Source organism: Nerophis lumbriciformis, linkage group LG28 (genome assembly GCF_033978685.3).
Source record: "Nerophis lumbriciformis linkage group LG28, RoL_Nlum_v2.1, whole genome shotgun sequence".
Lineage (NCBI taxonomy): Eukaryota > Metazoa > Chordata > Actinopteri > Syngnathiformes > Syngnathidae > Nerophis > Nerophis lumbriciformis.
In genome coordinates this window covers 15,133,646-15,153,732 of record NC_084575.2, presented here as the reverse complement: position 1 = coordinate 15,153,732, position 20,087 = coordinate 15,133,646, and the positions used below count along the sequence as shown (strand labels likewise).

The window sequence follows — 20,087 nt, the reverse complement described above, 5'->3', positions numbered from 1 at the left end:
TGTTGTATTCTTCTCCGGGGCCGTTGTAATGTAATGTATGTAATGTAATGTATTCTGTTTTGTTCTTCAGCTCCAAAGACCTGCAGTCCAAAGCAGTTTGTGTGTAAGGACGGAGTGACGTGTATCTCAAAGGGCTGGCGCTGCGATGGTGAGAAAGACTGCCCAGACGGCTCAGACGAGGAGCCGGATGTCTGTAAGTGTTTTTTTTTTGTTTTGTTTTAAGAAGTCCAAACTCAACATATGCATTTTTTTTTTTGTTCGCCCTGATTGTTCAAATCTTTCTGCGTTTTCTGCAGAATGAACCTTAGCTGACATTGAACTATTCAGAGTAGATAATTGCAGCTTTGGTGGAACTGCTTTTCACTTTCTGCAGCTCTAAATATGTGTATCATATAATTTAAGGACATCAGGATTCTTCAGGGAGCCTTGTTTTTTTGCATGCTATGTTGTTGATATTCATAAATGTCACATACTTCACTTATTTACCTTACATCCTCAATGCAGCTTATATCATTGATTATTTTTTTAAAGAGTTCAATTTGCCTCAAATCATGTATTTTAATTATACTGGACCAATGTTGGGAAAAAATAGGTACAAATGTGAAATCAAATTAATTGGTAGTTTAAATTTAATGGTACTAAACCGGGGGTCAGCAACCCGTGGCTCTATAGCCGCATGCGGCTCTTCAGCGCCGCCCTAGTGGCTCCCTGGACATCTTTCAGAAATGTGTGAAAATGGAAAAAGATGAAGAAAAACAATTTTTTTTTGTTTTAATACAACAACAAACTTGACACAAACCTTCCTAATTGTTAGAAATCCCACTGTTTGTTATACACACTTCACTGATGAGAGTAAAGCACCGTTTTGTCCTACTAATTTCAGCGATCCTTGAACTCATCGTAGTTTGTTCACATGTACAAATCTCTCCGATGCTGCCACAGACAGACATGTTTTATGCCACTCCTTCGTTGTCTCATTTTGTCCACCAAACGTTTTATGCTGTGCGTGAATGCACAAAGGTGAGCTTTGTTGATTTTATTGATTTGCTGGAGCGCTTTTCAGGCATATTTGGTCAATTCATGACTGCAAGCTAATCGATGCTAACATGCTATTTAGGCTAGCTGTATGTACATATTGCATCATTATGCCTCGTTTGTAGGTTTATTTGAGCTCATTTAATTTCCTTTACTTATATCTTCTGTGTATTTCATTTATATTTGCATATCTCATGACACTTTATCTGCATGTAATATTGGCTGCATTTCTGATAGTTGTTTGTGTGCCATGTTGTTCCAGACCACAGCAAATGTTACCCAGCTTGCAAATATTTGTAATAAATCCATTAGAAGAAGACAACCTGCCGTTTCCTTCAACTTGGACACACTTCTATACCTTTGGCCATTCTGAGCCAGTAATTTCCAGAAGTTGTCTCATCCTGTGAGAAGCCTCCATTTTACTAATGATTTCCAATGTTGCAAAAATGTGTAGAATAAAAAATAAAATACAACATTTCTGTCAACGAAGATTTGCGTCGGCTTTTGATAGTAGGCTTATATAGCCTTCATTATAACACTTATGTAAGGCTTTTAATTTTTTGCAGCTCCAGACAGATCTTTGTTTGTATCTTTGGTCCAATATGGCTCTTTCAACATTTTGGGTTGCCGGCCCCTGTACTAAACAATGACTGTTTTTACACTCGCTTGACAAATAAAAATGTTGAAAAAGCACAAATATGAAGAGACTCACCTCCCAGGCACATGCTGTGTTAATACTCCCTCAGTATCGTGTCCTCCACATGTTGTGACGGAAACAAATCAGTCTGATATCGGCAATAAACAATCATCACATTATATAGGCCTGTTTTTAAAACATCTGATACAGGAACTCCGATACAAGCAGTCTGTTCTGCTCACACTAACGTCTCTTTTTGCTAGCGAATAACAGGAAGTCTCCATTTAAGTGTCTTCTAAGAGACTTCGCTTCAAAACACTGTAAAACCGAACATACAGAAATAAAGTGTGTCAATATAACTTATATAAGATACAACATAACTTCTCTCTGACATTCCAACATATAATAAATTCATTAAAACAAATGTGCTAGCTCAATGCTTATTTACATTGGAGATGCCAAATTAGAATGTAACGATAGAAAGATTTCATATCACGGTTATCGTGTCCAAAACTATTACGGTTATCATTATTATCGCAGAATTGCTAAATGTGCTCAAAAAGTACTTATACATACACCAAAGTATTTAGACCATGTTATTTTTTACTTTTTAATTACTGAAATAAACACACTGTTAGAAAATCCACTTTTGTGTTTCTTATGCCTCACTGTCAGTGTTTTAGTCTTAGAATTGTATCTGTTTTAAGGGATAATCTTGCATTGTTTTAAATATTGGTTTGTACTGTCGCACTTTAAGATTTATTTAAATAAAAAGGGCGTAACACTTAAAATCTATTAATGTTATTTATTATTTCTGGCGGACTTTGTGGCGTCGTACTCTATTCAGGTGGTCATTGAACGCACCCTAAAAACACTTCTGTCTCGTGTGCAAAACTATTGCGGTTATCATTATTATCGCAGAATTGCTAAATGTGCTCAAAAAGTACTTATACATACACCAAAGTATTTAGACCATGTTATTTTTTACTTTTTAATTACTGAAATAAACACACTGTTAGAAAATCCACTTTTGTGTTTCTTATGCCTCACTGTCAGTGTTTTAGTCTTAGAATTGTATCTGTTTTAAGGGATAATCTTGCATTGTTTTAAATATTGGTTTGTACTGTCGCACTTTAAGATTTATTTAAATAAAACGGGCGTAACACTTAAAATCTATTAATGTTATTTATTATTTCTGGCGGACTTTGTGGCGTCGTACTCTATTCAGGTGGTCATTGAACGCACCCTAAAAACCCTTCTGTCTCGTGTGCAAAACTATTGCGGTTATCATTATTATCGCAGAATTGTTAAATGTGCTCAAAAAGTACTTATACATACACCAAAGTATTTAGACAAAGTTATTTTTTACTTTTTAATTACTGAAATAGACACACTGTTAGAAAATCCACTTTTGTGTTTCTTATGTCTCACTGACAGTGTTTTAGTCTTAGCATTTTATCTGTTTTAAGGGATAATCTTTTATTCTTTTAAATATTGGTTTGTACTGTCGCACTTTAATATTTATTTAATTAAAAAGGGCGTAACAGTTCAAATCTATTAATATTATTTATTATTTCTGGCGGACTTTGTGGCGTCGTACTCTATTCAGTGGTCATTGAACGCACCCTAAAAACACTTCTGTCTCGTGTGCAAACCTATTGCGGTTATCATTATTATCGCAGAATTGTTAAATGTGCTCAAAAAGTACTTATACATACACCAAAGTATTTAGACAAAGTTATTTTTTACTTTTTAATTACTCAAATAGACACACAGTTAGAAAATCCACTTTTGTGTTTCTTATGCCTCACTGACAGTGTTTTAGTCTTAGCATTTTATCTGTTTTAAGGGATAATCTTTTATTCTTTTAAATATTGGTTTGTACTGTCACACTTTAAGATTTATTTAAATAAAAAGGGCGTAACAGTTCAAATCTATTAATGTTATTTATTATTTCTGGCGGACTTTGTGGCGTCATACTCTATTCAGTGGTCATAGAACGCACCCTAAAAACACTTCTGTCTCGTGTGCAAAACTATTGCGGTTATCATTATTATTGCAGAATTATTAAATGTGCTCAAAAAGTACTTATACATACACCAAAGTATTTAGACCATGTTATTTTTTACTTTTTAATTACTCAAATAGACACACTGTTAGAAAATCCACTTTTGTGTTTCTTATGCCTCACTGACAGTGTTTTAGTCTTAGAATTGTATCTGTTTTAAGGGATAATCTTGTATTATTTTAAATATTGGTTTGTACTGTCGCACTTTAAGATTTATTTAAATAAAAAGGGCGTAACACTTAAAATCTATTAATGTTATTTATTATTTCTGGCGGACTTTGTGGCGTCGTACTCTATTCAGTGGTCATAGAACGCACCCTAAAAACACTTCTGTCTCGTGTGCAGACCTATTGCGGTTATCATTATTATCGCAGAATTGTTAAATGTGCACCAAAGTATTTAGACAAAGTTATTTTTTACTTTTTAATGACTCAAATAGACACACAGTTAGAAAACCCACTGTTTTGTGTTTCTTATCCCTCACTGATAGTTTAGTCTTTGTATTTGATCTGTTTTAATGGATAATCATTTATTGTTTTAAATATCGGTTTGTACTGTAGCACTTTAAGATTTATTTAAATAAAAAGGGCGTAACACTTAAAATCTATTAATGTTATTTATTATTTCTGGTGGACTTTGTGGCGTCGTACTCTATTCAGTGGTCATTGAACGCACCCTAAAAACACTTCTGTCTCGTGTGCAAAACTATTGCGGTTATCATTATTATCGCAGAATTGTTAAATGTGCTCAAAAAATACTTATACATACAACAAAGTATTTAGACCAAGTTATTTTTTACTTTTTAATTACTCAAATAGACACAGTTAGAAAACCCACTGTTTTGTGTTTCTTATCCCTCACTAATAGTTTAGTCTTTGTATTTTATCTGTTTTAATGGATAATCATTTATTGTTTTAAATATTGGTTTGTACTGTCGCACTATAAGATTTATTTAAATAAAAAGGGCGTAACAAATAAAATCTATTAATATTATTTATTATTTCTGGCGGACGTTGTGGCATCCAACTCTATTCAGCGGTCATTAAACGCACCCTAAAACCACTTCTGTCTTGTAATCCACGATCACTCACGTTAAGAGAGCGCAACTTGTCGATTCAATGTGGACAATTGAATAGCTTAGTTGCTAGTACAGCGATATGTTTTACAAGTTTTGATTGGGGTTTCTTAAAGGTGCTGTTTGCAACTTCCTCACAGTTACATTTTTCAAAGCATAAATTATAACAAGAACACCACCCGCTAGCTTATGTGACCGTTAGTGGTTTAACAGAACACATTTGTTTGACAATTCATAAACAAATGACAATTACAAAGTTTATGTAATAAACATTTTTTGCGACCAGAATAAAATGATTGGCGCCCTCTAGACGTCTGTGTAAATGTTGCAAACAGCCCCTTTAAATGGGAAAGACGTTAATGTCTCTTGTTCTCATGTTAGCTTTGAGCTAGTGAGTGAGTGCCGGTCAATCTGTGATTTTATCAAAGTGCAGTTATCAATCACGGTTTTTCTGTCGTTTTAAATTAAAACAAAAGTTTAACCCTAGTATTACCATTTATCGTTACATCCCAATGCTATATGCATGCTACTATTTAGCACAGCTGGTTTATATGGCATTTTCAACGCCTCCAAATTTGATGAACAAAACTACAATTAAAATACAATCAAACAGCTGATGTGTAATGAGTACAATACTTACATTTTAAACACTTTGTAGGGCTATAAAAAACTTGCACACTGCAAAAAAGAGCTGACCATATATAAGAAAAAAAGACTAGATTTTAGAAAATACTAAATACTAGAGATGTCCGATAATAGCTTTTTTGCCGATATCCGATATTCCGATATTGTCCGACTCTTAATTACCGATTCCGATATCAACCGATACCGATATATACAGTTAACACATTATTATGCCTAATTTTGTTGTGATGCCCCACTGGATGCATTAAACAATGTAACTTTACCATGAATTGATTAACGTGGACCCCGACTTAAACAAGTTGAAAAACTTATTCGGGTGTTACCATTTAGTGGTCAATTGTACGGAATATGTACTGTACTGTGCAATCTACTAATACAAATTTCAATCAATCAATCAATCAAAAACAAGGTTTTCCAAAATAAGAGAACAACTTCAACTCCAGTTATGGAAAAAAGTGCCAACATGGCACTGCCATATTTATTATTGAAGTCACAAAGTGCATTATTTTTTTTAACATGCCTCAAAACAGCAGCTTGGAATTTGGGACATGCTCTCCCTGAGATGATCCTAATCACCACTACAACTATGGGAAATACTATACTTTGACTTTCACAAAGTACATTATTTGTTTATTTTTTTAAACATGCCTCAAAACAACAGCTACAAAAACAATGACGGCACACAGCTTCAGTCTACTAACTACGTCCGTGTTTTACCGGATATGTACCGCTCCGTACAGCGGCGTTTTAAAAAGTCATTAGTTTTACTTTTTGAAACCGATACCGATTATTTCCGATATTACATTTTAAAACATTTATCGGACATCTCTACTAAAAACTAGTGAAATTATCTCTCCTTGCAGCTAGTTAGTTTTACTTGATAAGACATCATGAACATTCCGCACTACAACATAAATAAAAAGTATGTCTTATTCCTGCTGATATCGCATCGGTATCGGCCAGTAGTCAAGGCTGGCATATTGGTATTTTGTCAGAAGGGAAAAAGTTGTACTGAGAAACCCTTATTAGTGTCATATACTTTCTTTACTTTATTATTACTGGCATATTTACTCTTTACTGCAGCTTGTTTCCTTCAAAAGCACTTTAGAAAGGAGCATTTACCCCACCTGATGTATTCTATGGAAATAATGCAGATGGATGTGAGTGGTTTGGCAGGGTTGCATCTACTTGAATGTTTGGTATCTTTAACACACCCAGACTGACTTAGATGGATGGTCTATTACAAACCCCGTTTCCATATGAGTTGAGAAATTGTGTTAGATGTAAATATAAACGGAATACAATGATTTGCAAATCATTTTCAACCCATATTCAGTTGAATATGCTACAAAAACAACATATTTGATGTTCAAACTGATAAAAAAAATTTTTTTTGCTTAATCATTAACTTTAGAATTTGATGCCAGCAACACGTGACAAAGAAGTTGGGAAAGGTGGCAATGAATACTGATAAAGTTGAGGAATGCTCATCAAACACTTATTTGGAACATCCCACAGGTGAACAGGCAAATTGGGAACAGGTGGGTGCCATGATTGGGTATAAAAGTATGAAATACTCAGTCATTCACAAACAAGGATGGGACGAGGGTCACCACTTTGTCAACAAATGCGTGAGCAAATTGTTGAACAGTTTAAGAAAAACCTTTCTCAAACAGCTATTGCAAGGAATTTAGGGATTTCACCATCTACGGTCCGTAATATCATCACAGGGTTCAGAGAATCTGGAGAAATCAGCTAAGCCCGTGACCTTCGATCCCTCAGGCTGTACTGCATCAACAAGCGACATCAGTGTGTAAAGGATATCACCACATGGGCTCAGGAACACTTCAGAAACCTGGGAAGAATGGGAAAGAATTCCACCTGAGAAGCTTAAAAACTGTGTCTCCTCAGTTCCCAAACGTTTACTGAGTGTTGTTAAAAGGAAAGGCCATGTAACACAGTGGTGAACATGCCCTTTCCCAAGTACTTTGGCACATGTTGCAGCCATGAAATTCTAAGTTAATTATTTTAATTATTATTTGCAAAAAAAAAAAAAAAAGTTTATGAGTTTGAACATCAAATATCTTGTCTTTGTAGTGAATTCAATTGAATATGGGTTGAAAAGGATTTGCAAATCATTGTATTCCGTTTAGATTTACATCTAACACAATATCCGAAATCATTTGGAAACGGGGTTTGTAGATCTGTTTAGTATGGCGGGTGACAACAACAGGATGTGTTGACAAAGGTCATTTTCCTTAAAGCGGTCTCGTCAGACCCAATTAGGAGAATTGTAAAGTACTTTTTTTTTTTTTGCTGTCTTTGACAAACATACAGAACATGCACTTAACGAGACAAACCGCAGGTTCTAAAAAAAGACAAGCCTCGTTTCGAGATCTACATTAGAGATGAACTTTTCTCAGGCTTGATCCCTGGAGAGGGAATGAAAGCAGCAGTGTCTCTCCGGTCAGCTTTTCAGGCTGAAACGCCGGTAGTTTTCCAAGAGGACACAGGGAGAAAAAGAGAGAGAGTGTGTATACATTTGATGTGTTTTTGGAGCGTTGGCATCGAGCGAGAGACTGTGAGGTGAAGCCTCTAGGAGTCTAGACGCAAAGACTGTAAGAGTCAGTCTGGAAGTCATTAGAGACGCGCCCACAGCAATGGAGAAACCTGCTGTTTTTCTCAACCTGCTCTTTCCTCCTTTCTCATCTGTGGGCGAGCCTCCTTCCATGTCCCTATCTGGGACGGAGACAACAGTGACTGCATCCCTTGTCTCGCGTCTGCCAAAAAGACAACAACACTTACGGGAATGGTGCACCGAGGAACCTTGACTTCACAATGCGGTAGTGGAAAAACCCAGACTGTGAGTCAGAAACAGACTTCAGGGACGTGGGCTTAAACAGCTGTGGCTGTAGTCAACCTCCCGATGTCCTGGATAGGGCTGCGGCTATCGATTATTTTGGTAATGGAGTAAAATAAAGGCAACTGTTGCGTTCCATTCCGTAGAACATCTTTTGCCCAGACTGCCTTTTCAATAAAAGGACCACAACTGTGGAACTCTCTACCTGACACTTTGAAAAGTATGCCTGCACTTGTTACTTTCAAAAAACAAACAAAATGTTTTATGTGTTTTATGTTGCACGATTGCACCAAGAAAAATTCCAAGTTTGTGAACCCGTTCTCAAACAATGGCAATAAAACTATTCTGATTCTGATTATGAAAATTGTGGCTAGTTGAGCAACAATCTTGTTCCCATGTTTAGTTTTTACTAGGGATGTCCGATAATGGCTTTTTGCCGATATCCGATATCCCGATATTGTCCAACTCTTTAATTACCGATACCGATATCAACCGATACCGATATCAACCGATACCGATATATACAGTCGTGGAATTAACACATTATTATGCGTAATTTGGACAACCAGGTATGGTGAAGATAAGGTCCTTTTTTTTTTTAAATTATAAAATAAAATAAGATTAAAAATTTAAAAATATTTTCTTGAATAAAAAAAGAACGTAAAACAATATAAAAACAGTTACATAGAAACTAATTAATGAAAATGAGTAAAATTAACTGTTAAAGGTTAGTACTATTAGTGGACCAGCAGCACGCACAATCATGTGTGCTTACGGACTGTATCACTTGCAGACTGTATTGATATATATTGATATATAATGTAGGAACCAGAATATTAATAACAGAAAAAAACAACCCTTTTGTGTGAATGAGTGTGAATGAGTGTAAATAGGGGAGGGAGGTTTTTTGGGTTGGTGCACTAATTGTAAGTGTATCTTGTGGTTTTTATGTTGATTTGATAAAAAAAACCCAAAAAAAACAACAACAAAAAACCAAAAACAATACTGATAATAAAAAAAACGATACCGATAATTTCCGATATTACATTTTAAAGCATTTATCGGCCGATAAAATCGGCAGGCCGATATTATCGGACATCTCTAGTTTTTACTCATTTTTACTAATTGGTTCTTGTCTGTGTTATTATTATTATTATTATTATTGGCTTTTATCTAGTTTGCACTTTGTCTGTATTATTACTATTATCATTATTATTGACTCCTCTTTGCCTCATTCTTTTTATTTTCCTATTTTAATGATGTTAGATCTGTGTTGTTGTTGTTGTTGTTGTTGTTGTTGTTGTTGTTGTTGTTGTTGGGGACAAATGTTGTAAATTAACTTTGGCTACAAACACTATGATGCATACATTGGTTGACTGTTTCAGTTATCTATGTTTCTGTATCTGTCCCTATTTCAAATAAACCAGAAATCTAATAATTTCAATATGCATAATAACAAAAAGGTTAATATTTAAAAAATGGATAGCTGTTGATAGTCCAACTCATACTGACTGGTACACACAAGCTATGGAGATGATATCAGTAGAACAAACTGCATTTAGTTTAGATAATAATGAGTCATATATTGGAATATGGGATCCATTATTTCTATTTGTTTCAACTATTGAATGAACCAAGATATGACTTGTTGTATCTTTGGGGAGAGGGTTGGACGCAGTGTGTTGTCAGGCTTGTGAGATGTGATGCAAGTGTGAGCCACTGTGACACTATTGTTCTTTTCTAATTTTTTTATTATTTTTTATTAATGTTTTTAATGATGCTGTCAATGAGGGTTTTTTAATCACTGCTATTTTGGAATTGTTACTGATATTGATGCTGTTGTCGATAATGTTCATTTTTGTTTAACTACATTTGGATTGTTCCGTGTCATGTTTGTGTGTCCTCAATTGCTCTCAATTGCTCTGTTTATTGTTGTTCTTAATGTTGCTGGGACGGGTTTGGTTTTGGAATTGGATTGCATTATTGTGGTATTGCTGTGTATTGTATTGTTGATTGATTAATAAATTCATTAAAAAAAATAAAAAAATAAAAATAAGTAAATAAACCAGAAATAAATACATATCGATTACATTATTTGAATAATCGAGTAATCGGAGGAAACAAATTTTATAGCCTCAATCCATATTTTAGAATTGTAGATTTTTCTGCTTGCATTAACTTTCATTCTTTTTCAGAATAAATGCACATCATCAACATTTAAATTGCACTTTTACATTTGTGCTTTAATTAAGGAAATTAATGCACATATTAAACTAAAAATTAAGAAAATTAATACATAAATTAAACTTAAAATTACAATTAAAAAGTGATCTACAAGAAAGGCTGACACAACTCTGGCCGTTGCAAAGTACGTGAAAAAAATACCATAGAGCCGCCGTTTGCCGCGGATGCTAACAACACCAACGGCTTCACCTCGCTGCCGTGAGCACGACAAGAAGTTGTCAACGGAGCAATACACCGTTACCAGAGGTGGAACTGGACTAAAATGCATAAGTAGGAACTCTACAAAGCAATGTCAATAATAACCAAGAACAAGTTATCAAAGTTTGATTGATTGAAATGTATATTAGTAGATTGCACAGTCCAGTACATATTCTGTACAATTGACCACTAAATGGTAACACCCCAATAAGTTTTTCAACTTGTTTAAGTCGGTCCACGTTAATCAATTCATGGTGTACAAAAATATGTTGCAGATCTCCGAGAACAAAATATCAGAGACAGAAACAGGTGTCGTAATGATATGAAGGAATTCAAAAAGTTGAAAGAATGCCATATAGGAACATTTTTTAAATGTTTTACCAAACTGCAAGTCATTGATTTGCTCAAAATTTGGGGACAATAAGTATAGTAAGAATTAAGTGCACATTTTGAAAGTTTTTGCAATAATATTCATGAACATGAACAACTTAACATAGTGCACCATTTAAATCTGCATTTACTCTTCTTTAGTTTAACCAGTTGTTTAAATAAACAAGCTTGTTTGCCTCTTCAGATGACATTGCTGATCTCCTTTTTTGGTACAATGCAACCCCAGCTTGTTGTGATTACTTACAGATGTCCAATGTTCTCCAGCAAGCAAAATATATTCACATTGAGACAGTAGTCGACTCGATGCTCTTGTTTGTGTAGTACAGTTCATTTATCCTCGTTATAATTTTGCCTCTCCAAGGTAATGTACGCCAGATAAGCTGTGGTGATATGAATGGTGTTTTTTCTTGCAGGACTTTGTCTTCACAGACCAAGTTGTCAATGTAGCTAGCATTCATGCCGCCATCCTCGAGCACGAGGTTCACTTTAAGATGGTATTTTAAAGTTGATGTAAGAAGAAATAATTAAGAAATAATGATTAACTACAATTAAAATCAAGAGTAAAATTACTTAGTCAGTGTAATATTTAAGTGGACCATCGGCCCCTGTGTCAAAAAGGTTAAGAACTCCTGGTTTATACTACATACTAGAGATGTCCGATGATATCGGCCTGCCGATATTATCGGCCGATAAATGCGTCAAAATGTAATATCGGAAATGATCTGAATCGTTTTTTTCTATTATCGGTATCGTTTATTTTATTTTATTTTATTTTATTTTTTTTATTAAATCAACATAAAAAACACAAGATACACTTACAATTAGTGCACCAACCCCAAAAACCTCCCTCCCCCATTTACACTCATTCACACTCATTCACACAAAAGGGTTGTTTCTTTCTGTTATTAATATTCTGGTTCCTACATTATATATCAATACAGTCTGCAAGGGATACAGTCCGTAAGCACACATGATTGTGCGTGCTGCTGGTCCACTAATAGTACTAACCTTTAACAGTTCATTTTACTCATTTTCATTAATTACTAGTTTCAATGTAACTGTTTTTATATTGTTTTACTTTCTTTTTTATTCAAGAATTTTTTTTTAATTGATTTATCTTATTTTATAAATTTTTTTAAAAAGTACCTTATCTTCACCATACCATACCGTCCAATTTAGGCATAATAATGTGTTATTTCCACGACTGCATATATCGGTTGATATCGGTATCGGTAATTAAAGAGTTGGACAATATCGGAATATCGGATATCGGCAAAAAGCCATTATCGGACATCCCTACTACATACCATTAACCTGCCAGGGACTGTGTATGGAAATTAGCCTTCGGCTAAAATTTTGCACATTTACATTTTATATGTTCATTAATGTTCATTGTCCCATGTAACAAAGATATAACAAATATAAGAAATGGCGACTTCCCATCAGGAGTTTTATTATACATCATCAAGCTTATTGGCGTGTCTCATGGGAGAGGCGAAAGTTAAGTCAGAGAAAATGTCGTAGTTTATAAATTATTTTATATTTTTGTGCGGCCCGGTAGCAAATGCGTCACGGACCGGTACCGGTCCACGGATTGGGGACCACTGATGTAGATAATCTCTGACTAGCTTTTTTGTATCAGGTCCATAAAAACAACAGACTTTCTGGAATATACAAAATAAGGTTTTAATAGTATGGCCTCCTAGTACTTAGCTCTCTGAAAATTTGCCCCCCAAACCATTTTGTTGAATATGCCTGCTGTAGACCTTATATATATAATATATATCATATATTATGTATATTTATATGAGTGAACTTTGTGTAACATCCAGTGTTTGAATGAAGCATAAGGAATATTTATTGATTCCTTTTTCTGGATGCAGCTTCACAGTGGTCCTTGTTGGGGTGTTGGCTATTGCCAGTGAAGTGAGCCACTGTCCACTGCAGCTGCTATGTTTCTCTCACAATGCAGTTCTTTGTAGCCTGGTGTGCTGGGCCGGACTGGGATAGAGGGATACTGACATAGGACAACAAAAACAGACACAATGGTCGGGCATATGCCCTTTTATTTACAGCAGATCTGCATTCCCAGTTAACTATGCCAAGCTATGGCATGTGACGGATGCTCCCCGGGTAGGGAGTAGGTCCCATTTGGAACCCCTCGGGCTGTAGACTTTATTTGGGTTCTGAAGTGTATCCACGTCTATAGCGAAGGAGTGCTGGAAACACAGTAAGTGCGATGCTGACGTCCACTGCCTCCGACCTGTAATAAGGACAGTTTTACAGTCTGTTCCGACCTAAGCTGCAATTAGTCTTTCAGGACATTTACAGCCCTTTTTGGAGTGGAAAGCTTTTTTCTTTTTTCTTTTTTTATGGCGTAATGTAAGAGAGTACCATGCAAAAGATGCTTCCTCATACCAAGGGACTTTTTTTGTTGCATTTTGTTGTCAGTGGTTACTATGCTCAGATCAGATGAAGTCAACTGTTTGACAATGTTTCCTTAAAGGCCTACTGAAACCCACTACTACCGACCACGCAGTCTGATAGTTTATATATCAATGATGAAATCTTAACATTGCAACACATGCCAATACGGCCGGGTTAGCTTACTAAAGTGCAATTTGAAATTTTGCGCGAAATATCCTGCTGAAAACGTCTCGGTATGATGACGCCTGCGCGTGACATCACGGATTGTAGAGGACATTTTGGGACAGCATGGTGGCCAGCTATTAAGTCATCTGTTTTCATCGCAAAATTCCACAGTATTCTGGACATCTGTGTTGGTGAATCTTTTGCAATTTGTTCAATGAACAATGGAGACAGCAAAGAAGAAAGCTGTAGGTGGGAAGCGGTGTATTGCGGGCGGCTGCAGCAACACAAACACAGCCGGTGTTTCATTGTTTACATTCCCGAAAGATGACAGTCAAGCTTTACCATTGGCCTGTGGAGAACTGGGACAACAGAGACTCTTACCAGGAGGACTTTGAGTTGGATGCGCAGACGCGGTACCGTGAGTACGCATGCAGCTGCGGCTTCCAAACATTTGATCGCTTGCCCGTACGTGCGTGCCGCTATGTGCATGTCACGTACGTAACTTTGGGGACTTTGGGGAAATATATGTGCTGTATGAACTTTGGGGAGGTGAACGGTACTTTGGGCTGTGGGATTGAGTGCGTTGTGCAGGTGTTTGAGTTGTATTGGCGGGTTATATGGACGGGAGGGGGGAGGTGTTTGTTATGCGGGATTCATTTGTGGCATATTAAATATAAGCCTGGTTGTGTTGTGGCTAATAGAGTATATATAAGTCTTGTGTTTATTTACTGTTTTAGTCATTCCCAGCTGAATATCAGGTCCCACCCGCCTTTCACAGCATCTTCCCTATCTGAATCGCTCCTTTTTGCAAAAAGCTAAAATGATGTAAAAAGCAAACTATAACCTGCTACCCAAGAATGTACAACAATTCTTCTCAACAAAAGAGGAGAAATATAACCTTAGAGGAAAATCTAATTTAAAACATTTGTTTGCTCGTACAACACTTAAAACCTTTAGTATATCAGTATGTGGAATTAAATTATGGAATGGATTAACCAAAGAAATCAAACAAAGCACCAATATGATTCAGTTTAAGAGACTGTTCAAACTACTAGTGTTCACAAAGTACACAGGACAAGAATTATGATGAACATCTTAAACCTTTTTTTCTTTCTTTTTTTTTTAATAAGATAAATATTATTTATGTATTTAATATTTGTTTACTTACTATGGTATATTATTTATTTATTTGTTCACTGTTCTGTTACAGAGAACAAGGAAATAAGATAAAATTGCTATGGTATGAAAAGGGGTAGGATTAAATAAGCTCCGCTTCTTCCTACTCCTTTACGGACGTGCTGTAATGAAACAACTGGAAATATGTGATGCATTACATTGTACCGTATGCATGTTCGAAATAAACTGAAACTGAAACTGAAATCGACAAACTTAGAGGTTTAATAACAGCGCCCCACTGTGTGGTGGTTTTGTCAAAAAGTATGCACAGGACTTATTCCACCCTTTGGTGTGCAATGGTTCAGGAGCAGAAGAGTTCGCTTGCACAAACAACAAGTACATACAGTCTCAACAGTATTTTAAGGGGATGGAGCGCTGCCAGCCACCACTTTGCCATTTTTAGACGAGGCTGGCTAAAGCTTCCCCCCTCAAGAAGGACAGGAGTGCCCAGACTGTGTTTAGTCAAGAAAAGCGTGTCAGGGGTTTAAATTATATATATGTAAAAAAAAAAAAAAAGTTCATTATGTAATCTCAGCAGGGCTCCCCACAGACGGAAGGGGGGTGACAGGCCAGAGGCACTCGAAGGGAACACGAGGGCGAGCCTGGGACACCAGGAGAGATTATAAAACAAGATCATCTGTAATAACAGGATTTTTGGAGACAGTGAAGGCATAAACAGAGATGCTGAACATCTGTTTGGAGCTAGTGTCTTGGCTCCGCCCACCTGTCATTAATATGGTTCTGTTCCCTAACGCAGTGGTCTCCAACCACCGGGCCGCGGCCCGGTACCGGTCCATGGATTGATTGGTACCAGGCTGCACAAGAAAAAAAAAAATATATATATATATATATATTTTATTTTTTATTTTTTATTAAATCAACATAAAAAACACAAGATACACTTACAGTTAGTGCACCAACCCAAAAAAAACTCCCTCCCCCATTTACACTCATTCACACTCATTCACACAAAAAGGTTGTTTCTTTCTGTTATTAATATTTCTGCTTCCTACATTATATATCAATATATATCAATACAGTCTGCAGGGATAAGCACACATGATTGTATTTTTTTATGAAAAAAATAAAAAATAAAAATACCATACCCTATCAGAAGATGCATTAAATAGGAATATCAAAATCAAATTACAGGGTGATAATAATTTAATTTACTCATTTTCCTCAACTGATGTAGTAACATCATGTGGTTTATTCTGTACATATGTAGCATCGTCTACAACAAAACTTGTACATTTGGACTTATTTCATGAATCACACATGAAGTAAGAAGGGGATATATATTATTTCAGCATATTTGAAGTCATGCATGTGGTAGGGGATACAAAGAATTGCTATTGCGACATCCAGTGGACACATTTAGAAGAGCAGTTTATTTCATTCAAAAATTTCAGCTTTTTTTGATTGATTGAAACTTTTATTAGTAGATTGCACAGTGAAGTACATATTCCGTACAATTGACCACTAAATGGTAACACCCAAATACATTTTTCAACTTGTTTAAGTCGGGGTCCACATTGATTCATGATACAGATATATACTAACATCATAATACAGTCATCACACAAGATAATCATCAGAGTATGTACATTGAATTATTTACAATATTTACAATTTGGGGTGTGGGATGTGGAGGGGGGAGGGGTGGTTAGGTTTGGTTGATATCAACACTTCAGTCATCAACAATTGCATCATCAGAGAAATGGACATTGGAACAGTGTAGGACTGACTTAGTAGGATATGTACAGCAAGCAGTGGACATAGAGAGAGAGAGAGAGAGAGAGAGAGAGAGAGAGATCAGAAAGCATAAGAATAAGTATCTGCATTTGATTATTTACATTTGATTATTTACAATCCGGGGAGGTAGGATGTGGAAGGGAGGGTGTTAGTTTAGGGTTGAAGTTGCCTGGAGGTGTTCTTTTAGTGCAGTTTTGAAGGAGGATAGAGATGCTAATTTTTGTACTTACCAAAATCATCTCGCGGGCCTGATAGGGCCTTCTGTAGAGACACCATAGTGTTTCCCTTCCTTGCTTCAAGAAAGGTCCGCCTTTTTGAGTTACAGCTTTTAATTAGACTTCTTTGGACAAAAACCCAACATAACATTGGGTTGGTTCGGCTACTTTTTCAGTCAGCTCTCTATAAAACCGAGTGTCTTTTATTATTCATGAGGCAAACAAATCTGAGCTTGTCAGGAAGGTTTTGTCGCGAGATGTTACAGAAACAATATCAAAGGACAACAAAGCTGAGACTTTGTAATCAGGCCGTGTCCTGAACCGAGCTTACCTTCGTCAGTTTGTACAGTGGAACCTCAAACATTCAAAAAATGATTGCTTTTTCAGGGTCAAACTATTGTCATGATAAAAGCTCGAGTGATGCTACAGGCGCTGTTTTAAAGGGCCACTATTATGTCCTCATGGACATGATACCGTCCCTGCCTGCATGAGCCGGGCTCCCTAATTGCTTGCTTTCCCTCGTTCATAACCTGCACTAATATAGCAAGGTATGCTTATTTGCTTGGGATGTTGTCTTGAACACACTTGTTAACTTAGCTGATAGCTGATTTTTTTGCTCAAGGGTTTGTCTGCTGCAGGGATACTATAAGTCTGCATTTGGACATGTTTGTTGTGTTATGGAAAGCTGGATTTTGGACTTCCTGCTTAGATTGTCAGCGTGCCAACTCTGGAGGAATGGAAATGTGGTTTTGATATTGTTGAAGGGCAAGGATCATACTGTCAAGTGCGGGGAGAAAATAGGTCTGGCTGTGGAGTTAACCGATGATGTGAAAAAGGAAAGCTCCATACAGATCAATATCACTCCAGTTCTTCATTCCCTCGAAGGGCAACAGCCTGTTTTTTCTGGACTGACATCCTGGATTTTGTGCAGCAGATACGCATTTGTGGCTCAAAGTCGGGGGTGTACCGATCCGATACTGCTATCAGATATCAGTCCAATATCAGCAAAAAAAATCGTATTATATCATCTAAAACAGTGGTTCTTAAAGGGGAACATTATCACAATTTCAGAAGGGTTAAAACCATTAAAAATCAGTTCCCAGTGGCTTATTTTATTTTTCGAAGTTTTTTTCAAAATGTTCCTAAAAAAAGCTTCAAATTGCCTGATTTTAACCATCGTTATATACACCCGTCCATTTTCCTGTGACGTCACATAGTGATGCCAATACAAACAAACATGGCGCATAGAACAGCAAGCTATAGCGACATTAGCTCGGATTCAGACTCGGATTTCAGCGGCTTAAGCGATTCAACAGATTACGCATGTATTGAAACGGATGGTTGTAGTGTGGAGGCAGGTAGCGAAAATGAAATTGAAGAAGAAACTGAAGCTATTGAGCCATATCGGTTTGAACCGTATGCAAGCGAAACCGACGAAAACGACACGACAGCCAGCGACACGGGAGAAAGCGAGGACGAATTCGGCGATCGCCTTCTAACCAACGATTGGTATGTGTTTGGCATTAAAGGAAACTAACAACTATGAACTAGGTTTACAGCATATGAAATACATTTGGCAACAACATGCACTTTGAGAGTGCAGACAGCCCAATTTTCATCAATTAATATATTCTGTAGACATACCCTCATCCGCTCTCTTTTCCTGAAAGCTGATCTGTCCAGTTTTGGAGTTGATGTCAGCAGGCCAGGGAAGCTAGGGTCGATATTCTTCTCTTGATCATCTTCGGTGGCATAAGGGACGGTGTGAGCCAAGACATCCAGGGGGTTTAGCTTGCGGGAACAAACGTCCAATTTCTTGCCACTTTCGCATCTTTGGGCCACTGGTGCAACTTGAATCCGTCCCTGTTCATGTTGTTACACCCTCCGACAACACACCGACGAGGCATGATGTCTCCAAGGTACGGAAAACAGTCGAAAAAACGGAAAATAACAGAGCTGATTTGACTCAGTGTTTGTAATGTGTTTGAGAAAATGGCGGATTTCTTCCCGATGTGACGTCACAACCGAGAGCGAATAATAGAAAGGCGTTTAATTCGCCAAAATTCACCCATTTAGAGTTCGGAAATCGGTTAAAAAAATATATGGTCTTTTTCTGCAACATTAAGGTATATATTGACGCTTACATAGGTCTGGTGATAATGTTCCCCTTTAAACTTGTTGGAGGTTCCGAACCCCACCAGTTTCATATGCGCATTCACCGAACCCTTCTTTAGTGAAAAATAAAATGTTTTTTTCAAATTCAAGACAAAATTATATGTTGTTGGTAACATTTTGATATGGGGAACATATTCTAAGTAACAAAGACTTAATTTAGAGTTATTTGGGTAGGGTTAGTGTTAAGGTTAGAGGGTTAGGGCCAGGGTTAGAGAGTTAGGGTTATAATAAGGCCATGCCGAATAAGGCATTAATACGTTTTTGATAATGACTAGTTAAGAGCCAATATGTTACTAATTTGCATGTTAATAAGCAACTAATTAATGGTGAATATGATCCCCATACCAAAGTGTTACCATGTTTTTTTACTGGTGCACAAAATGAACCGTGCCTGAACATCACCTTGTTCAAAGAACAAAACCAACACAGTGCATAAACTCACAACAAATTACACACCTGCAAATCAGTCTGACTTCTGCTGTTGCTGTATCCGTAATACGCCGATTGGGAGAAGTTTTTATTTACACGATGAGTTGGGTGTGTCTTGACCTCCGCCGAACCCCTGAGGCCGACTCACCGAACCCCTAGGGTTCGATCGAACCCAGGTTAAGAACAACTGGTCTAAAATCTACAATATACGCGCTCTGATACAAGCAGTCATGTGAGTCTACTTGTCATATACAAAAGCTAAACATGGTAGGCTATCTATCGGCTCCAAGGAGCTTGCAGCTACACAACAGCTGAGCACACATTAGCACATACAAGCTAAACACACGTAATACATGTTCTAAACTGAACAATATTGCAGTCTAAAACAACTCTATTGTCAATATAGGGACGGCGTGGCGCAGTGGAAGAATGGCCGTGCGCGACCCGAGGGTCCCTGGTTCAATCCCCACCTAGTACCAACCTCGTCATGTCTGTTGTGTCCTGAGCAAGACACTTCACCCTTGCTCCTGATGGGTGCTGGTTAGCGCCTTGCATGGCAGCTCCCTCCATCAGTGTGTGAATGTGTGTGTGAA

At 36.9% G+C, this 20,087-nt stretch overlaps 1 protein-coding gene across 2 annotated transcripts in view; it reads left to right on the top strand.

Annotated features, from left to right (window-relative positions):
• Positions 1-20,087, top strand: part of LOC133570887 (low-density lipoprotein receptor-related protein 1-like) — a 281,878-nt gene that overhangs the window by 60,393 nt on the left and 201,398 nt on the right. For both annotated transcript variants that reach the window (XM_061923679.1, XM_061923678.1), the window contains exon 2: positions 71-193. In XM_061923679.1, coding sequence (XP_061779663.1) covers positions 71-193 — 123 coding nt within the window. The remainder of the gene's footprint in view (positions 1-70; positions 194-20,087) is intronic.